This window comes from Podarcis gaigeae (assembly GCF_964106915.1).
Source record: "Podarcis gaigeae genome assembly, chromosome: 14".
Lineage (NCBI taxonomy): Eukaryota > Metazoa > Chordata > Lepidosauria > Squamata > Lacertidae > Podarcis > Podarcis gaigeae.
Window position 1 is genome coordinate 6,695,899 of NC_139690.1, and position 14,946 is coordinate 6,710,844.

Below are 14,946 nucleotides of genomic sequence, written 5' to 3' on the forward strand. Positions count from 1 at the left end.
ATTTGATGTTTACCTGACTGTAGTGGGTGCTTGCTGGAGTGGCAGCTGTATGAACTCTGCTTACCCTGCAGGCAGCAACATCTCTGCCAGAGTGCCTTGACCCATCTTCATTGCTAGCAAAGGCTGCAATCCTGTGCACGTTAACCTGAATGAAAGCCCCGCCATACATTGAGAGTTACTTCTGAGGAATCCTTTAGGGTCCAGGTCACAAGCTGAGTTGGCCTTGAGTTGGCTGTTCCTGCTGGTTGAGCAACACGGATTAAAAAACAGAATGCCTGTTGAGTCCAGCTGGATGTGGGAACTGCACTCATCCTTGCCCTGGGCTGCTCTCTCTGTGCCTTAATAGAAGGCATGAGCTGCCATATAGCTGAAGTTCAATGGGCAACTTAACAGGGGTTAAAAAGGACTGCAGGTGGTCACTACGGCTGTGAATATAGCATTCATGATAATTTTAAAAACATTTTTATTGAGATGAGGATTTACTCATATAAGGAAAAATAGCATTAGTGCAACAATGAAGCTAAAACAAATAACCAAATGAGCAGCTGCTGGATTATTGACAACAGGGCACAACATGGAATGATGATTAATGTCAATCAAGGGTAATGGGTTAGTATTGTTCATACATTTGGACTCATTCAGCTGGGGAAGTGTTTCCAAGTGTGGAGATGGCCTATTAGCAATAAAACACGCAGGAGCTTTGTCAGGGGGGAAAGTAGCAACCCTGAAGGTTTCTGCAAAAACATTTTTAACTACTTTAGTTCTGGGAGTTTTGTTTTTGTTTCTCTTCTACCTAAAGCATGGGAGGTAAACTCTTTAAATAAACTGCGCAGCTGCTCCTCCTGGCTACAATCAACCTGTCCCAGGCATTCTTATTTATAGCAACCAATCTATTTCAGGAGTTATACTTCAGAGGTTGAAACCACTGTGATTTAACTTTGCCTACAGGACTGCAAATGGCAGGTGTCTCATAGTCGGAGTAGGGAGATGTTTGCTTTTCAGCAGTGCTGTGAGCTTTTGATCTCGCTGATAACAAGTCTGGGTGGAAAGGATTATTTAACTGCCCAGCACTTGGAAAATGCTGCTCCTGCTCTGGCCTCTATTCCTGTATTTTCCCAATTGAAATGTATGCAAATGATCAATACTCTGACCTGCATTTATCATGACATTTCTCTACTCCCCACCAATCTATATACTCTGATGATGATGCCTTTTCTCTGGGTGGGAGGGAAACGAAGGAAAAAGCAAACTATATTTGAACGTTTTCGCAGTTGGGCAAAATAAATAAATGCCTCCTTTTCAGGGGCTGCATATTGGCAGACTGGAGTTTTTGTAGGGAGCACCCAGGCGAATTTCGCTGTGCAATTTTGGAGTGCAATTCCATGCAGCCCTGAACTCACTGGAACAGTCCTGCACGAGGGCACATGAGGTCTGCCCTGCTCCACAACCAATGGTGCGCCATTTAAAAAAAAGCTTGCACCCAGTGGCTCTCCTGTCCTCAACTGAGATCCACTTGGCCAGTGTACAAGTGGTGGCTGAGAACAGGCTGGAGGCTTTAGCAAACTTGGGGAAACAAACATGGGAGAAAGGTGGCCTATCTGCTTTGGAACTGCTGCAGTAAGCATTCTTCCTTTTGCGTGGTAAGCAGGAACTTTCTGTTGCAGAATTCCTTTTCTGTTTTTTGTTATTATTGAATTAAGAGGTTGCTCAATCCTGTTGTTTAATCGAGTAATGCAGTTGGGGGAAGAAGTGGTCGTCAAATGGATTGTGGCTTTTGAAAGCCTCTAGGGAGTTGTTTCTTCGCTTTCAAATGTACCAGCGTTCTCAACTGCCTCCGAAAATCCCCCAATTGAGTTTTCATAGTAAAGGTTTGGTTTTGTAGTTGAAGGTGGGTGATGAAGATTGGGAAACCGATTATCTCCCCCCCCCCCATTCCTCTTCCTACGATTATTTAAACTGCTTTTGGTGTGCATAAATTGGTCTTTTCCCCCTCCCTACAAAGCAAAATCCTTTTTAGTAGCAATAAATGCTTGGAAGATGAAAAAGAAAAAGAAAAAGAAGCGCCAGGAGGGAAGGCAACGCGCGCCATCCTCCGGCTCCGTTCGCCGGAAGTGCTTCAGAGCTTCCTGGAAACCGTTGCTTAGCAGCGGCGATGCCGCCGCGGACGGGGCCCTTAGCAACGGGATCATGCCGGTGTGGGTGCGCGACTACAGCTGGGAGCAAACGGCCGAGGCCGTCTACCTGGTCGTCCCCTGGAGGGCCGCCCCGCTCCGCCGCGACGGCATTTTCTGCGCCGAGCGATACCTCAAGGTCTGCGGTAGCCCGGGGGGGGGGGGCGGGCAGGGCCTGGGGGTGGGGTGGCCCTCATGCAGCTGGGGGCCCTTTGCCAGGAAAGGAAAAGAAACAGTTGTTGTTGTTGTAGTGACAGGGCAGGGGGCGCCTGTATGTGTCTACTCAGAAGTAAATCCCAGCGAGGTTTGCCCTCATCAGGCCCACGTAGGTCTTGCAACCTTAAGCTAGTGTTGCTGCTCTTTAAGGTAGAATCATAGAATTGTGAAGTCGGAAGGGACCCTGAGGGTCATCTAGTCCAGCCGTCTGCAACACTGGAATTCTGATCGGATCTCCCCTTCTTGTTTCAGTGCTTTTTTTTAAAGGAGCCGCAGAGGGATGCCTCAATCTGGATCGAAAGAGCAGCACTGGGGGTGGGGTGGGGGTGTTACTGGGTTGTTGTCTTTATTTTGATTGCATATGTTGTGTTTTTTAGGTCGATCTTTTTTGTGAACCGCCTGAGACCTCCGGGTACAGGGCGGTATATAAATTCAATAAATAGTAATAACAATAACACAGGAGTATGCAGCTATCCCATATGGGGATCAAACCTGCAACCTTGGCGTTATCAGCACCACACTCTAACCAGGCTGACAAATGAGTTGGGGCCTAGCAGGCTTGGGGCAAATATAACGTGTACATGTTTTGGGATACATATTATTATTATTATTATTATTATTATTATTATTATTATTATTATTATTTTATTGATTGATTGATTGATTGATTGATTGCATTTATAGCATTTATATCCCACCTTTCCTCCAAGCAGCTAAAGGTGGTGTGAAGCTTTGACTTGTGCCCCCAGTGTGCTGCCCAAGTGGGTTTCTTAAATGCAAGCATATTCATGTTGATTTCTAAATGTTCTTCTTAGGTAAATTCTCCTCCGTTTCTATTTGAAGCCATTCTCTATGCTCCTATAGATGATGTCCGCAGTACTGCCAAAATCGAGAATGGCTCAGTTTTCTTCACCCTCTATAAAAAAGAAGCGGCCATGTGGGAATCCCTCATTATGGAAAATGGTGAGTTTTCCATTGGGTTAAACAAACCTTTGCTGACCTTCCTGCAGTATATTAATATAATATAATATAATATAATATAATATAATATAATATAATATAATATAATATAATATAATATATTAATTTTCTTTGCCACATATATGTATCACCATACTTATTATATATTAGAACTCACAATTCCTAACATTTTATATCTGATTTAACTAAAGCTTAACAAATGATGTGATGCCCAGATACAGCAATCAACCTGGTTTTTGTCTTACATACAATCATAACTTTTCATTTGGCAATAACCCTTATTTTTTATTATATTCGGTAAAGTTAATCCAGTTTGCTGTAAAGTTGTCTTATCTTTGTTCCCTGATTCTAAGAAAGTTTGTTAGTCAAGTGATTAGGGCAAACCCCTTTCCATGGGCGTAGCTAAGGGATGTGGGGGTGGGGCATCTGCCCCCCTCCCTAGATTCACAAATATTTTTGAAAAGCATTGAAAGTTGTTGTCTGATGTAGAGCTGTATATATCCTTTAGAACATCCACATTTCTTGTCAAGGCTTTACAGATTTGTGTAATAAAACTTAAAGGGGGAATGGGAAATTATTTATCCTGTAAAGGTCGGGGAGTAGAAATGTAAACCACTATTATTAGCAGTATTCTTGTTATTATTATTTTTATGCGTGTAATGGCTGTTTCCTAAACACAATAAACTGAACTGAGCTAAACTCAATTATCTGAGGTTCTGTCCCCCTCCCCGCCCCCAGCAGAAGCTTGTCCCCTGCAATGTCCTGTTTATAGGGTATTTTTACCCATCATTTCCTAAAAAAATCTCAACAACTTTGGCTGCACCTCCCCCCCCCAAAAAAAATCCTGGCTACACCCATGCCCCCTTCCTTTGTCAACTCATCTTTTTAACAAATGATGCAGTCAGCAGTCTCCACTTCCCCACATATTGATTGGACTCAAGGCAGCTTACAGATAAATACACGAACTGTTAAAACATAGGAAAAAACAATCATTTAAAAAAATTAAACATAGAGTTTTAGCTGCTCTTGCCATATAAGAAACACCGGTTCTAGTAGACTTTCATATCACACAGTCCCTTTTACATGACTTTTTATTTTTATCCAATATTTCTTTGCCATATCACATTCCTGCCACATGTGGAACAAGTCACCCTTCTTTTAAAATATGTGGGCAGCATTGTGTTTTACCTTGCCACCCATGGTTTATGTGCGCTGCTGGTGGCAGAAACTAAACTAATCACATTGGTAAACTGCTCTGTGTAAACTGGTTATCTTCATAATTTAGCAGTGGATGAGAGGCCAAACAGTTTGATCCAAAAGCCAGAAGCAGCATTATAAAATTGGGAAGTAAGAGTGAGCTAAAATGTCAAGCTGCGGTGATAACCCCTCCAGGCAGTGCTGCAAAGGCAAAGAGGGGCGGTAAGTAGTAATTAATTTGTCCCCAGAAGGGTTTAGTCTGCAAGGAGTCCTTGGCTCCTCCCCATGGATTGCTTACTGCTTCAGGGGGCATGATCTTTAGGTCCTCTTCTTGCCACTACTGTCCAGGGAGAACAATTCAGTTCCCAGCTCCTTGGCTGCAGCTTTGTCACTGGAAGTCTCTTTTCCCCTTCCTTCCTTCCTGCTGTTGGATGAGGGGATGGAAGGAGTTGCCCAATCAGCAGCGTTTGGCTTGCCTTACTGCCCCACGAAGAACAGTGCCTGAATATCACTGCAGCTGACACAGTTTCAGAATCTCTCATTTCTCATACCTCAATTGTACTATCACACCTATTGGTCTTTTAATTGATATTGGAATGGTTCTCTTCAGGGGACAAGGGAGAAATGCAGAGAATCCGAGAGGATGCTGTGCGCAAAGCACAAGAAGACGCAAAATCAGAAGCAGAAGCAAAAGCTGCTCAGAAACGAGAGCGCAGCAAGTTTGCTGTGGAGGCCACAATTAAGGTAAATCAGGTGCTGCCTGAGTCATCCTTACGAGCAGAAAACAGGATTGCAAATAATGGATAACCAATATTATACCTACTGACAATATTATAAAGGTAAAGGGACCATTAGGTCCAGTCATGGCCGACTCAGGTTGTGGCGCTTATCTCGCTTTATTGGCCGAGGGAGCCGGCGTACAGCTTCCGGGTCGTGTGGACAGCATGACTAAGCCGCTTCTGGCGAACCAGAGCAGCGCACTGAAACGCCGTTTACCTACCCACCGGAGTGGTACCTATTTATCTACTTGCACTTTGACATGCTTTCGAACTGCTAGGTTGGCAGGAGCAGGGACCGAGCAACGGGAGTTCACCCCGTTGCGGGGATTCGAACCGCGACCTTCTGATCAGCAAGTCCTAGGCTCTGTGGTTTAACCCACAGCGCCACCCGCGTCCCTTATTATATTATAATATTATACCTACTGACAGTATTATACCTACTGACAAATGTTTCTTCAGATGCTACAGGTTGCATTGCAGCCTCAGAGTTAACATGGGTGGAAACTACACACATATTAAAAACACTGGGAAAATGCTTTCTTTAAAAATGTTTTGAAAAATGCATTGAATTTGGCATATCACATTCTTGCCATGTGTGGAACAAGTCACCCTTCTTTTATATATATATATATGGGCAGCAGTGTGTTTTACCTTTGCTGGGTATCCAGCAAAAGTAATGTGCTATATCCTCCACCCCCTCCTTCATAAGAGTTACTGTGTTGACTATAAGAGATAAGTCATGAAAGACTTTGCACCTTAAAAGTACAGTAGTTGTAGTGCAGCGTTTGACGGTTCTGCAATTCAATCAGCTAGAAGATGCGGAAAGAGAAAGGATAGAAGAGCTGAAAGAAAAGGAGCGGAAAAAAGCCACTGAGGAGATTGAGAAATGGAAAGAGCAGAACGAGAAACAAAAGAAGATTCATTTTTGTCAGCCACATCAGGCACACAGAAAAACCCCAGAGCAAAGCAAGCAAGAGAATAAAAGGAAAGTGAAATCTTCAAGTAGAGGAACATCCAAGTCAAGTACATCTACAGGAGGTAAAATGTTCTTGCTGTGTTCAAAACAAACTAAACATTTTAACCTTCCACTGCTTTTGGCTTGTGAAACCATTTCTAATCTGTCTTCACCCTAGTATCCGGGCTCAGCATTATTGCTCCATTTTTTATTTCAGCTGCTTTTATTCCTTGCTAAAGTATCAGCACAGTACTTTCCTCCTTTGTGGCATCTCCTGGTGGTCCTAGGACTTTACAGTATTGACAGTACACAATAGGTTATCTGTAATTTGTTTTATATGTGTTCCATTATTATTTGTTGTTTATATTTTATATAAGCCCCAGTTGCCTTTTTTGGCTTTAAAAAAAAAAATGATTTAAATTATGAGATAAATTATCTAAAAGTGTTCCCGTCCTGAGAGTTAGCTTGCCTGTTAGTGTTTCCCCTGAGGTCTTTTTCTTCCTTCTCAGTGGCTTGCACCATCAGATGCACATGTGCTGGTGTGCTTCTTTGGGCCTTCAGGATCCCACCAGGCACTACTACCCCCAGGATATTGGATGCTCTAATCATAGCAAATGCCAAATGTTTAGCTCAGCAGTGGTGATACAAATAATGAGACATTTTACATGCAGCTTCAGCCCTGTTAGTTTTAAATAATCTGTACTTGTATCATCCTGCCAACGCCTGCCAAATAAAGGTTAGAAAGAGGAAACCTATTTAGATCTGTGCTCAAGACTCTTCTTTTCCCTCCCTGGTTGCTGTGAACTGATACATTGAAAAATTAATTCATTATGTATCCTGATTATTGCAGATACAATTTCTGGAAATATGTTTTCAGAGAAGCTGAAGGAAGAATCTATCCCTGCTCCGCGATCTGCCAGTAGCATTGAAATAAAATTCACCCCTCGCGTCTTTCCTACAGCTCTCAGAGAATCCAGGATTCCAGAAGAGGAGGAGGTAGGGAGACCCAGCTGCTCTGCTGTGGCTTCAAGGCATGCTGAGGAGCTGCAGCTGTAGAGTGGGGCGTGTGGGTGGGCAGGCCTCTGGCATTATTTTAACCGCTTTCGAAAAAAGAATCTGGATAGACAATCCCACACGTAGAAAGCAAAAAATAAAGGTACTTTGAAAAGGTCATAAAGTGATGTGGACTTTAAATGGAGGGAGAGGATTTGTCCTACTGATTGCTAATGATGTCATAGATACTGTCCAGTAGGGGCCAGTGACACTTCTTCAGTCATGTTCCTCACAGCAATTGAAATTGCAATGTTTGGGCTAGCTGCAGGCAGGAAAGCATGTTCTCCTGTCAGTGAAATGTTGGCAGTGAAATAGCCCCACAACACACACGGCAAACTGAGGGAAGACTTCAGCCATTGAGAATTAACTGTGCACTTATGATGTTGTAAACTGATGGTTTGGAAAGGCCTGTATGCTATTAATTCAGAGGACAGTGGAAGCAGGCTGTAAACAAAGGGAAAGGAGAGTGTTTTTTGTGGAATGTGGTTTTCTTTATGAATGTGTGCATGTACTGCTTTGACTTGTAAAAGTAAGCAGTGCCTGTTCACCAAAAGGGATTATGACAATGACCCTTACCACAAACTAGAGCAAAGGTAATCCACAAACACTGCAGAGAAACTGTACGCAATGCTTCTCTGGAGGTACTGATTTTCTATCACAAAAGACACAAGCAAACAAGCCTGAGTTAACTGAAAGTTATCAACAGCCATTGGCCATAATAACTCAGTGGAACTTTCCATGCGCAGAGGCACCCTTCCTCCATAAATTGGTTGCTGAAGGGGAAAGCAAATGACAAGGGAGAGGGTTGGTTCCAGGCCCTGCCTGTGGGCTCCCCAGAACTACTTGGTCTGCCACTGTGGGAAGAAGCAGGATGTTGAGCTAGGTGGACCCACCTTGACCTCATCAATTTGGGCTCTTCTGGCATTCTAAATCTGGAACCCTTAAGAAGTCAAATGCCAATACACTTGGTGTTCAGTATTGTTGCCATACACTGGCATATTCACTTGCATTTGCTAAATAGGGCAATTGAATATACTTGTACTGTTTTAGGCACAAAGCACTGCACATATCTTTTATTCACAGTGGCTATGTAAGCAAGCAGAGGCTCGCAGAATCATAAATTCAGACATTGCTGAGCTAGAAGATTTAAAAGAAGAGGAGAAGAATCCAGATTGGTTGAAAGACAAAGGAAAGTGCGTTTGGATGTTGCTTCAAAGGATGTGTAAAATCACTTTTATCTCATATGTAATAATGGTTTGCTGTTTATGGGGGAAAGGGAATGAAGTAGCAACAAGTTGGATGGGCAGTGTATGTGTGTTTGTGGTTCAGTGCAGGCTTTTGCGATTCTCCTCAAGCTCTGCCAGAATGGCAACAATTATGAATCCCGGTGGGAGTCCTAGAAGTAAAATTTAGTTGGATACAACCCTTAGTCCTTTTGGAAATGTAATAACTAGACTATTCTGTATACTCTTATCTTTTTAGTAAAATGTTTGCAACGGGAAATTATCTTGCTGCTGTCAATGCCTATAATTTGGCAATTCGTATCAGTAATAAGATTCCAACATTGTACTTGAATCGAGCTGCCTGCCACCTTAAGCTGAGAAATCTACACAAGGCGATTGAAGATTCCTCAAAGGTATTTGCTTTTATCAAAGCTTTCAGGTCTGTAGCAAAACTCTGTATCACGTTCATTTGTCACCCTACTGCGACTATACAAGCCTTACAGTATCATGTGCAATACTGTTATTGTTTAACACCGAGTAATTATAATTTCATCAAATATCAACATTTCCCAAAATTGACACCTAACAAAATGAAATTCTGTAAAAATCTGTTGTGCCATCATCTAGGTTATCTGAAACTTTATTAGAATTTGCTGTCTGCCATAGATTTTTTTTTTCATGAGAATATTTGTAAGCTGACTTGAGAGCCTCTTGGGGCTATAAAGCAGGATATAAAATATATATAATAAAATTGGCTGATGCCACTGTGTTAGGATTACAAAATGGTTGGGTTCAAGGGCAAGTTCATGCTTTCCCTCCCCCCCCCCTTCTTTGTGTGTGTCACTCATAAGGGTGTATGTGCACTATGCAGCTGTCAACTGATAAGCCTGGTTTTGCTACTTTAAGGGTCTGATACTGTCCTTGCCTGCAGCCTGTAGTAGTTTCCTTACCAGTCTACTTACTGCCCTCTTTTATTATTATAATCTGCTAATTTATATGCCTCTTAATGGCCACCTGACTTCTAAGTGGTTTACAAAATATGAAAACTAATTGTGCAATGTTGTTAAAATGCAGTAAGATACACCATTATTAAAATACATATTAAAATAATCTCAGTAAAAATGTCAAAATATAAATGGCTGTAGCTCAGTAGTGGAGCATCTGCCTTGCATGCAAAAGCAGCATGAGAACCATTGTGATGTGGTTAGAGTATTGGACCAGGGGGTGAATCCTCACTTGGCCATGACCCTTCCTGGATGGCCTTGGACCAGTCACTGCCTCTCAGCCCAATCTACTTCGCAGGGTTGTTGTGGGGGTTAAATGAGGAGGAGAACCATGTAAACTACCTTGAGTTCCTTGGAGGAAAAGATGGCATATGAATGATGATGGTGGTGGTGAAGAAGAATAGGCCCCATGTTCGGTTCTTGGTGGCATCTGCAGGTAGGGCTGAGAGAGACTCCTGCCTGAAACTCTGAGAGCTCTGGAGAGCTGCTTCCAGTCAGTGTCAATAATGCTGAGCTAGATAGACCGATGGTCTGACTCAGTATAAAGCAGCTTCCTTTTCTATAGTGAAAATATACAGTAAAACAGTTGGGCAGTTAAAGCAAGAGAGCTGCGGTCTGTGCCCATTTGTGCACCAGGTAGCATAGCAATATGTTGTAGCTGCTGCCAGTGCCGGACTTACATAAAAGCTAAACAAGCTATAGCTTAGGGCCTCTAATTGTGATATTGATAAAAAAAAAATAAAAAATACAGATACCCACTAAGACTTCAGACACCTCAGCCAAGGCTCAGCTTGTTTTGTTTGTGCTCCAGGGTGGTCCAGCAGAGAGGTACTTGACATGTTTGTGTCTCTGCAAATGAAGGCAAGGAACCCGATAGATTTGAAAACAAATGCTGGCAAATGCTTGTGTGAGTCGTACACTGTCTTCAAGGGACAGCTAAGCTGACTTCCAAACTTGTGGGTTTTATTTTTCAAGGCTCTGGAATTACTGACTCCTCCTGTTCCTGACAATGCTAATGCTAGAGTGAAAGCTCATGTGAGGCGTGGGGCAGCATTCTGCGGACTGGAATTGTATGCTGAAGGTAGAGGAAAGATACATGCTGAAGATAACATTCCTGCATTTGTTGGGATTTATTGTATGATATGAACAAGACTTTGTTAATCTGTACTTTTTATTTTGCTTTTTCATCCAGAAAGTTAAATCTTTTTAAATTTTAGTTTTGTTTTATTTATGGAGATGGGATGATGCAATACAAGGCATTCACCGGACTCAAAATAGACCTGACACCAACAGACTTAATGAACTTCTGCCCATTGATTATTTCAGTAGGTCCACTTTGAATTATTTGCATAGCTCAGCCACAGTCTGTTAACACACTGTTACCCGCAACCAGTAGGAACAAAACCACAAAAGTTCCTTTCTTCTTTCTACAAGTATTATTCCTGTTGGATGAAATCTTTAAGTATGGTATTACGGACAGCGTGTTGCATTGGAACACTTTAATTGCTAAACTAGCTTTCTTTGCCCAATGTGAAAGTGAACAGAAGTCTTCTGTATCTTTCTTTCCTTTTCCAAGTAGTTTCTCTCTTTGTAAATATATTTGTTTGCTACCTTGTTTCCTTTAGCTTTACTGTACATCTAATTTGGAGCTTGACAAAATGCTTCCTTACTTCAATCTGCTTTCATCATTTCTAGCACCTGTAGATTTCTGTAGTAAAATAATTGCTATGTTTTGCCTTTAGCTGTATTTTCCTTGTCCAGTACATTTCCCCAAAGAAAATTACGTAATACTTCTCCCTAAATTTCTGGGAATTGGAAGGTGAGCAGCCATTATGCCCCACTTCTCCCCTCCAATGTAGCACAAAGTAACTCAAAAGACAAGGCACCAAAACACCTATTTCCATGTTTATTCACTCCATGCAGGTGCTTTTGAGAAAAAAGAAACGTACAGCTTCTCAGCCAACTACACATAACTATAGTTTTATCAGTGACTCAGCAGAGTCGTGTTCCTGTTGTCAATATCTAGAAATCTAACTTGCAGTTCTGCAAAGTACTGTTTTTTTTATGGGTGGCTGCAGGGAGCCTTTGGGTTCCGAGTCAAACCTGAAGAGCAGGCATTGCTTGTATTCTGCTTTAGAGTTTTACTTGCCTGTAAATACCATTGTTTATTAAAGGAAAATCTGTCCGTTTCCCAGGTCTTGCTGGTATAAAGATTCTATGCTAGCGGGACCCCCAAAGCCCCCAAATGGAGGTATGGGAAAGGGCTGAGATCCACTGATTCTACCATTTGGGGGCTTTGGGGGTCCCACAGGCAGAAGAGGGGCTTTGGATTGCAGCCCAGGGCTATAATCCAGGGATGGGGAACTCCAGATGTTGTTGGACTCCCAATTCTTAGTAGTCCCGCTAGCGTGGCCAGTGGTCAAGGATAGTGGGCTGTCCAGCAGCATCTGGAGGGCCATAGGTTCTTCACCCCCAGTGCAATCCTATACATACAGTACTTACCTGTGATTCAACCCCTTTGAACACAGGACTTGCTTGTAAGTCAATATGCACAAAAGTAGATGCATCTTCTAATTCTATTTTATAGTATGTTGCTGCCATTGTATGATTAAAATGCATGCTAAATTAACCCTAGGTCTCCAAGATTATATTGCTGCTCTCAAGATTGAGCCCACAAACAAAAATGTAGAAGATGATGCTGAGAAGATTCGACGCATAATTCAAGGAAATGAATGATTCGTGGAGGTGGAGAATGAAAATTTGGTGATCAGCTATCATGTCCATGCTAGTAATGTTGATACTTATCCTTGGAAGATATTTTGTTGGTGTATTAAATAAGTAGTTGAATATTCCTCTTCTTTAGCTCAGGTATAGTAGTTAACAAATAGGGCAACATTTGAGGGCCTTTATAAGAATATAATATAAAATGCTTTCTTAAACTTGGAACACATTTTTTCTTATCTTGCACAATAAACAAATAGAAAAGCCTAACTTTGCTTAAGTTTTGATTTGTTTTAAAACTTGGGAAAAATAACTTGTAGTCTTAGATCATATTGCATAATTTATGAAATATGATGTCACAATTCATAAGGTGATAGAATAGCCACTAGTCTACATAGCTTTTCAGTGATAAGAGGTACAGTCAAATACTCCCTTGAAGAAAACCTCACCAAAAATACATGCCACTTCTATTTATTTCTAAAAATAAAATTCTAATGTGCAATATGTAAGATATACTGAAATCAAAGCTGATTTGTTCCTCTGTAAAAATCCATAACCCAACATTATTGAAAGGTTTAATCAGAAAACTGTAGGCTTATAAGAATGTTTATGTTGTGTCAGTTCTCCAGGCAACTCCATGACCTCCTTTTCTTCTTTGGCTTTGTTTATTGCCATGCAGAAGATGGCTTAACTGAAGGTTTAAGAGCATTTGTCAATTCAAAATGTGCCTCAGTGATCCCTCTCTTAACATGAGAAGTGGTCCTCCTTGAGCTACAATGTCCTGAAGCTTGTTATTTCTTGGATTTGTAGGGCTTGGGTCCTCTTACAAACTACTAAAGTCCTCCCTTTCTGGTATATTTGTATAACCATTTGCATAGTTATAGGGCTGGCAAAAAGGCGTACATGAAAAATGTTTCAGGAAAAGTCCTCAGTCCTACTGGAAAAACACCAAAAAGATTTTGTTTTGTTTTGTTAATCCCATGCAACATTTTGCCTCTAGTTCTAATTCCTGATATGAAGAAGAAAACTCATGTTGGTAAGAGGAGCACTTCTTGATGTCACAACCCTCTAGGGAGCCAGCACAGAAACCTGCTGGTAGTTCTCACTAAGATTCAAAAAAAGGAGTGTCTGTGCAGCATCACCACAGACTGCACTTGGGGACTCTAAAAACTGAATGCTTCTCCATACCAAAGCCAGCGTGGCAGTGTCCTGCATATTTAAAAAACAAACAGCTACATCAGGGAAGCCTAGGATTAAACCTTCTCCCCAACATACATAATAGAGAGGAGCATTGAATCATGCAAGTTTTTACCTGCATTCAGATATTAAATCTCTTACCTCAGTAAAAACTAGATCTTAAAATTCCATTTGATGAAAGATCTCCTGACTTTATTTGCTAGCATACTTAACTGCAGAGTTTTGAGAAGTTAAAAGATAAGGTGAGAGATTGGCTCCATTATTATCAAATTTTGGAGGCCTATAATAAGGACAAGAGAGTTGGCTTCCAGGTGGAAAAATCTAAACTAGAAACAGAATTGCTGGAATCCAATACTAAGACTTTGTCAAAAATGTATAATCTGCTGTTAAAATGGAATACTGAGGATGAGATGGTTAAGTCTGCAATGATCAAGTGGGCACAAGATGTGGGTCATAATATTATGAGTGCTGACTGGGACCAGTTATGGACCACCGGTATGAAATTTACAGCATGTAATGCTTTAAGGGAAAATATTATGAAAATGGTATACAGGTGGTACATGACCCCAGTCAAACTTGCAAAAATTTATCACTTGCCTGACAACAAATGTTGGAAATGTAAAGAGACTGAAGGTACATTCTTTCACCTTTGGTGGACGTGCCCAAAGATTAAGGCTTTCTGGGAAAATAGATATAATGAATTGAAAAAGGTAAGTATACCTTTCTGAAGAAACCAGAGGCCTTTCTCCTGGGCATGGTCGGCCAATTGGTGTTAAAGAAGGATAGAACATTTTTTATGTATGCAACAACAGCAGCAAGAATACTTATCGCAAAGTATTGGAAGACTCAAGATCTACCCACTCTGGAAGAATGGCAGATGAAGGTAATAGACTATATGGGACTGGCAGAAATGACCGACAGAATCCGAGACCAGGGAAGAGAGACGGCGAAAGAAGATTGGAAGAAATTTAAGGACTATCTTAAGAAACATTGTAAAATTAATGAATGTTGAAACGATGTCGGTTTAGATACTATGTGGTTACTAGCTGTAATGGGTATGAAAAGGGAAAGAAAGGTAAAGATCTAAACAAGATTAAAGGAAAGGATTTGCTGAACCTAGATTAGAAATTGGAATACAGAAAGGGAAGGTATGAGGAAGTCGGGGAAGTAAGGTTGTAGAAAATAAGGGAATGAATTTATGCTTGTTTTTCCGTTTTGTTTATGTTTTCTATGTTGGTATTTGTTGGGTTTGTTATGTTTTTATTGTTTTTATTGTCGCTTTATTATATGTGAAACTTTAATAAAAATTTTCTAAAAAAAATATATTTGCTAGCATACTTAATAGGATGTTGAACCACGTATTTTTACTGGTATGGCCTTATTGAAATCAGACTTACTTTTCAATAAAGATGTTTCAGTATTAGATTATTAAACAATAAAGCCAGACTG

General features: G+C 41.1%; 1 protein-coding gene across 2 annotated transcripts; it reads left to right on the forward strand.

Moving 5' to 3' along the window:
* The first annotated feature begins 2,123 nt into the window (after nucleotides 1-2,123).
* DNAAF4 (dynein axonemal assembly factor 4) lies at nucleotides 2,124-12,570 on the forward strand. Of its 2 annotated transcripts, none has more exons than XM_083712831.1 (9): nucleotides 2,124-2,310; nucleotides 3,203-3,350; nucleotides 5,176-5,309; nucleotides 6,154-6,382; nucleotides 7,150-7,295; nucleotides 8,436-8,545; nucleotides 8,835-8,988; nucleotides 10,555-10,660; nucleotides 12,215-12,570. In XM_083712831.1, the coding sequence occupies exons 1-9, from the start codon at nucleotides 2,188-2,190 to the stop codon at nucleotides 12,313-12,315; spliced, it is 1,251 nt and encodes a 416-aa protein (XP_083568957.1). In that variant the 5' UTR covers nucleotides 2,124-2,187; the 3' UTR covers nucleotides 12,316-12,570. The 2 variants fall into 2 exon arrangements, with proteins under 2 accessions (XP_083568957.1, XP_083568958.1); XM_083712832.1 differs by having other exon boundaries at nucleotides 2,162-2,310; nucleotides 3,252-3,350.
* Nucleotides 12,571-14,946: the final 2,376 nt, after the last annotated feature.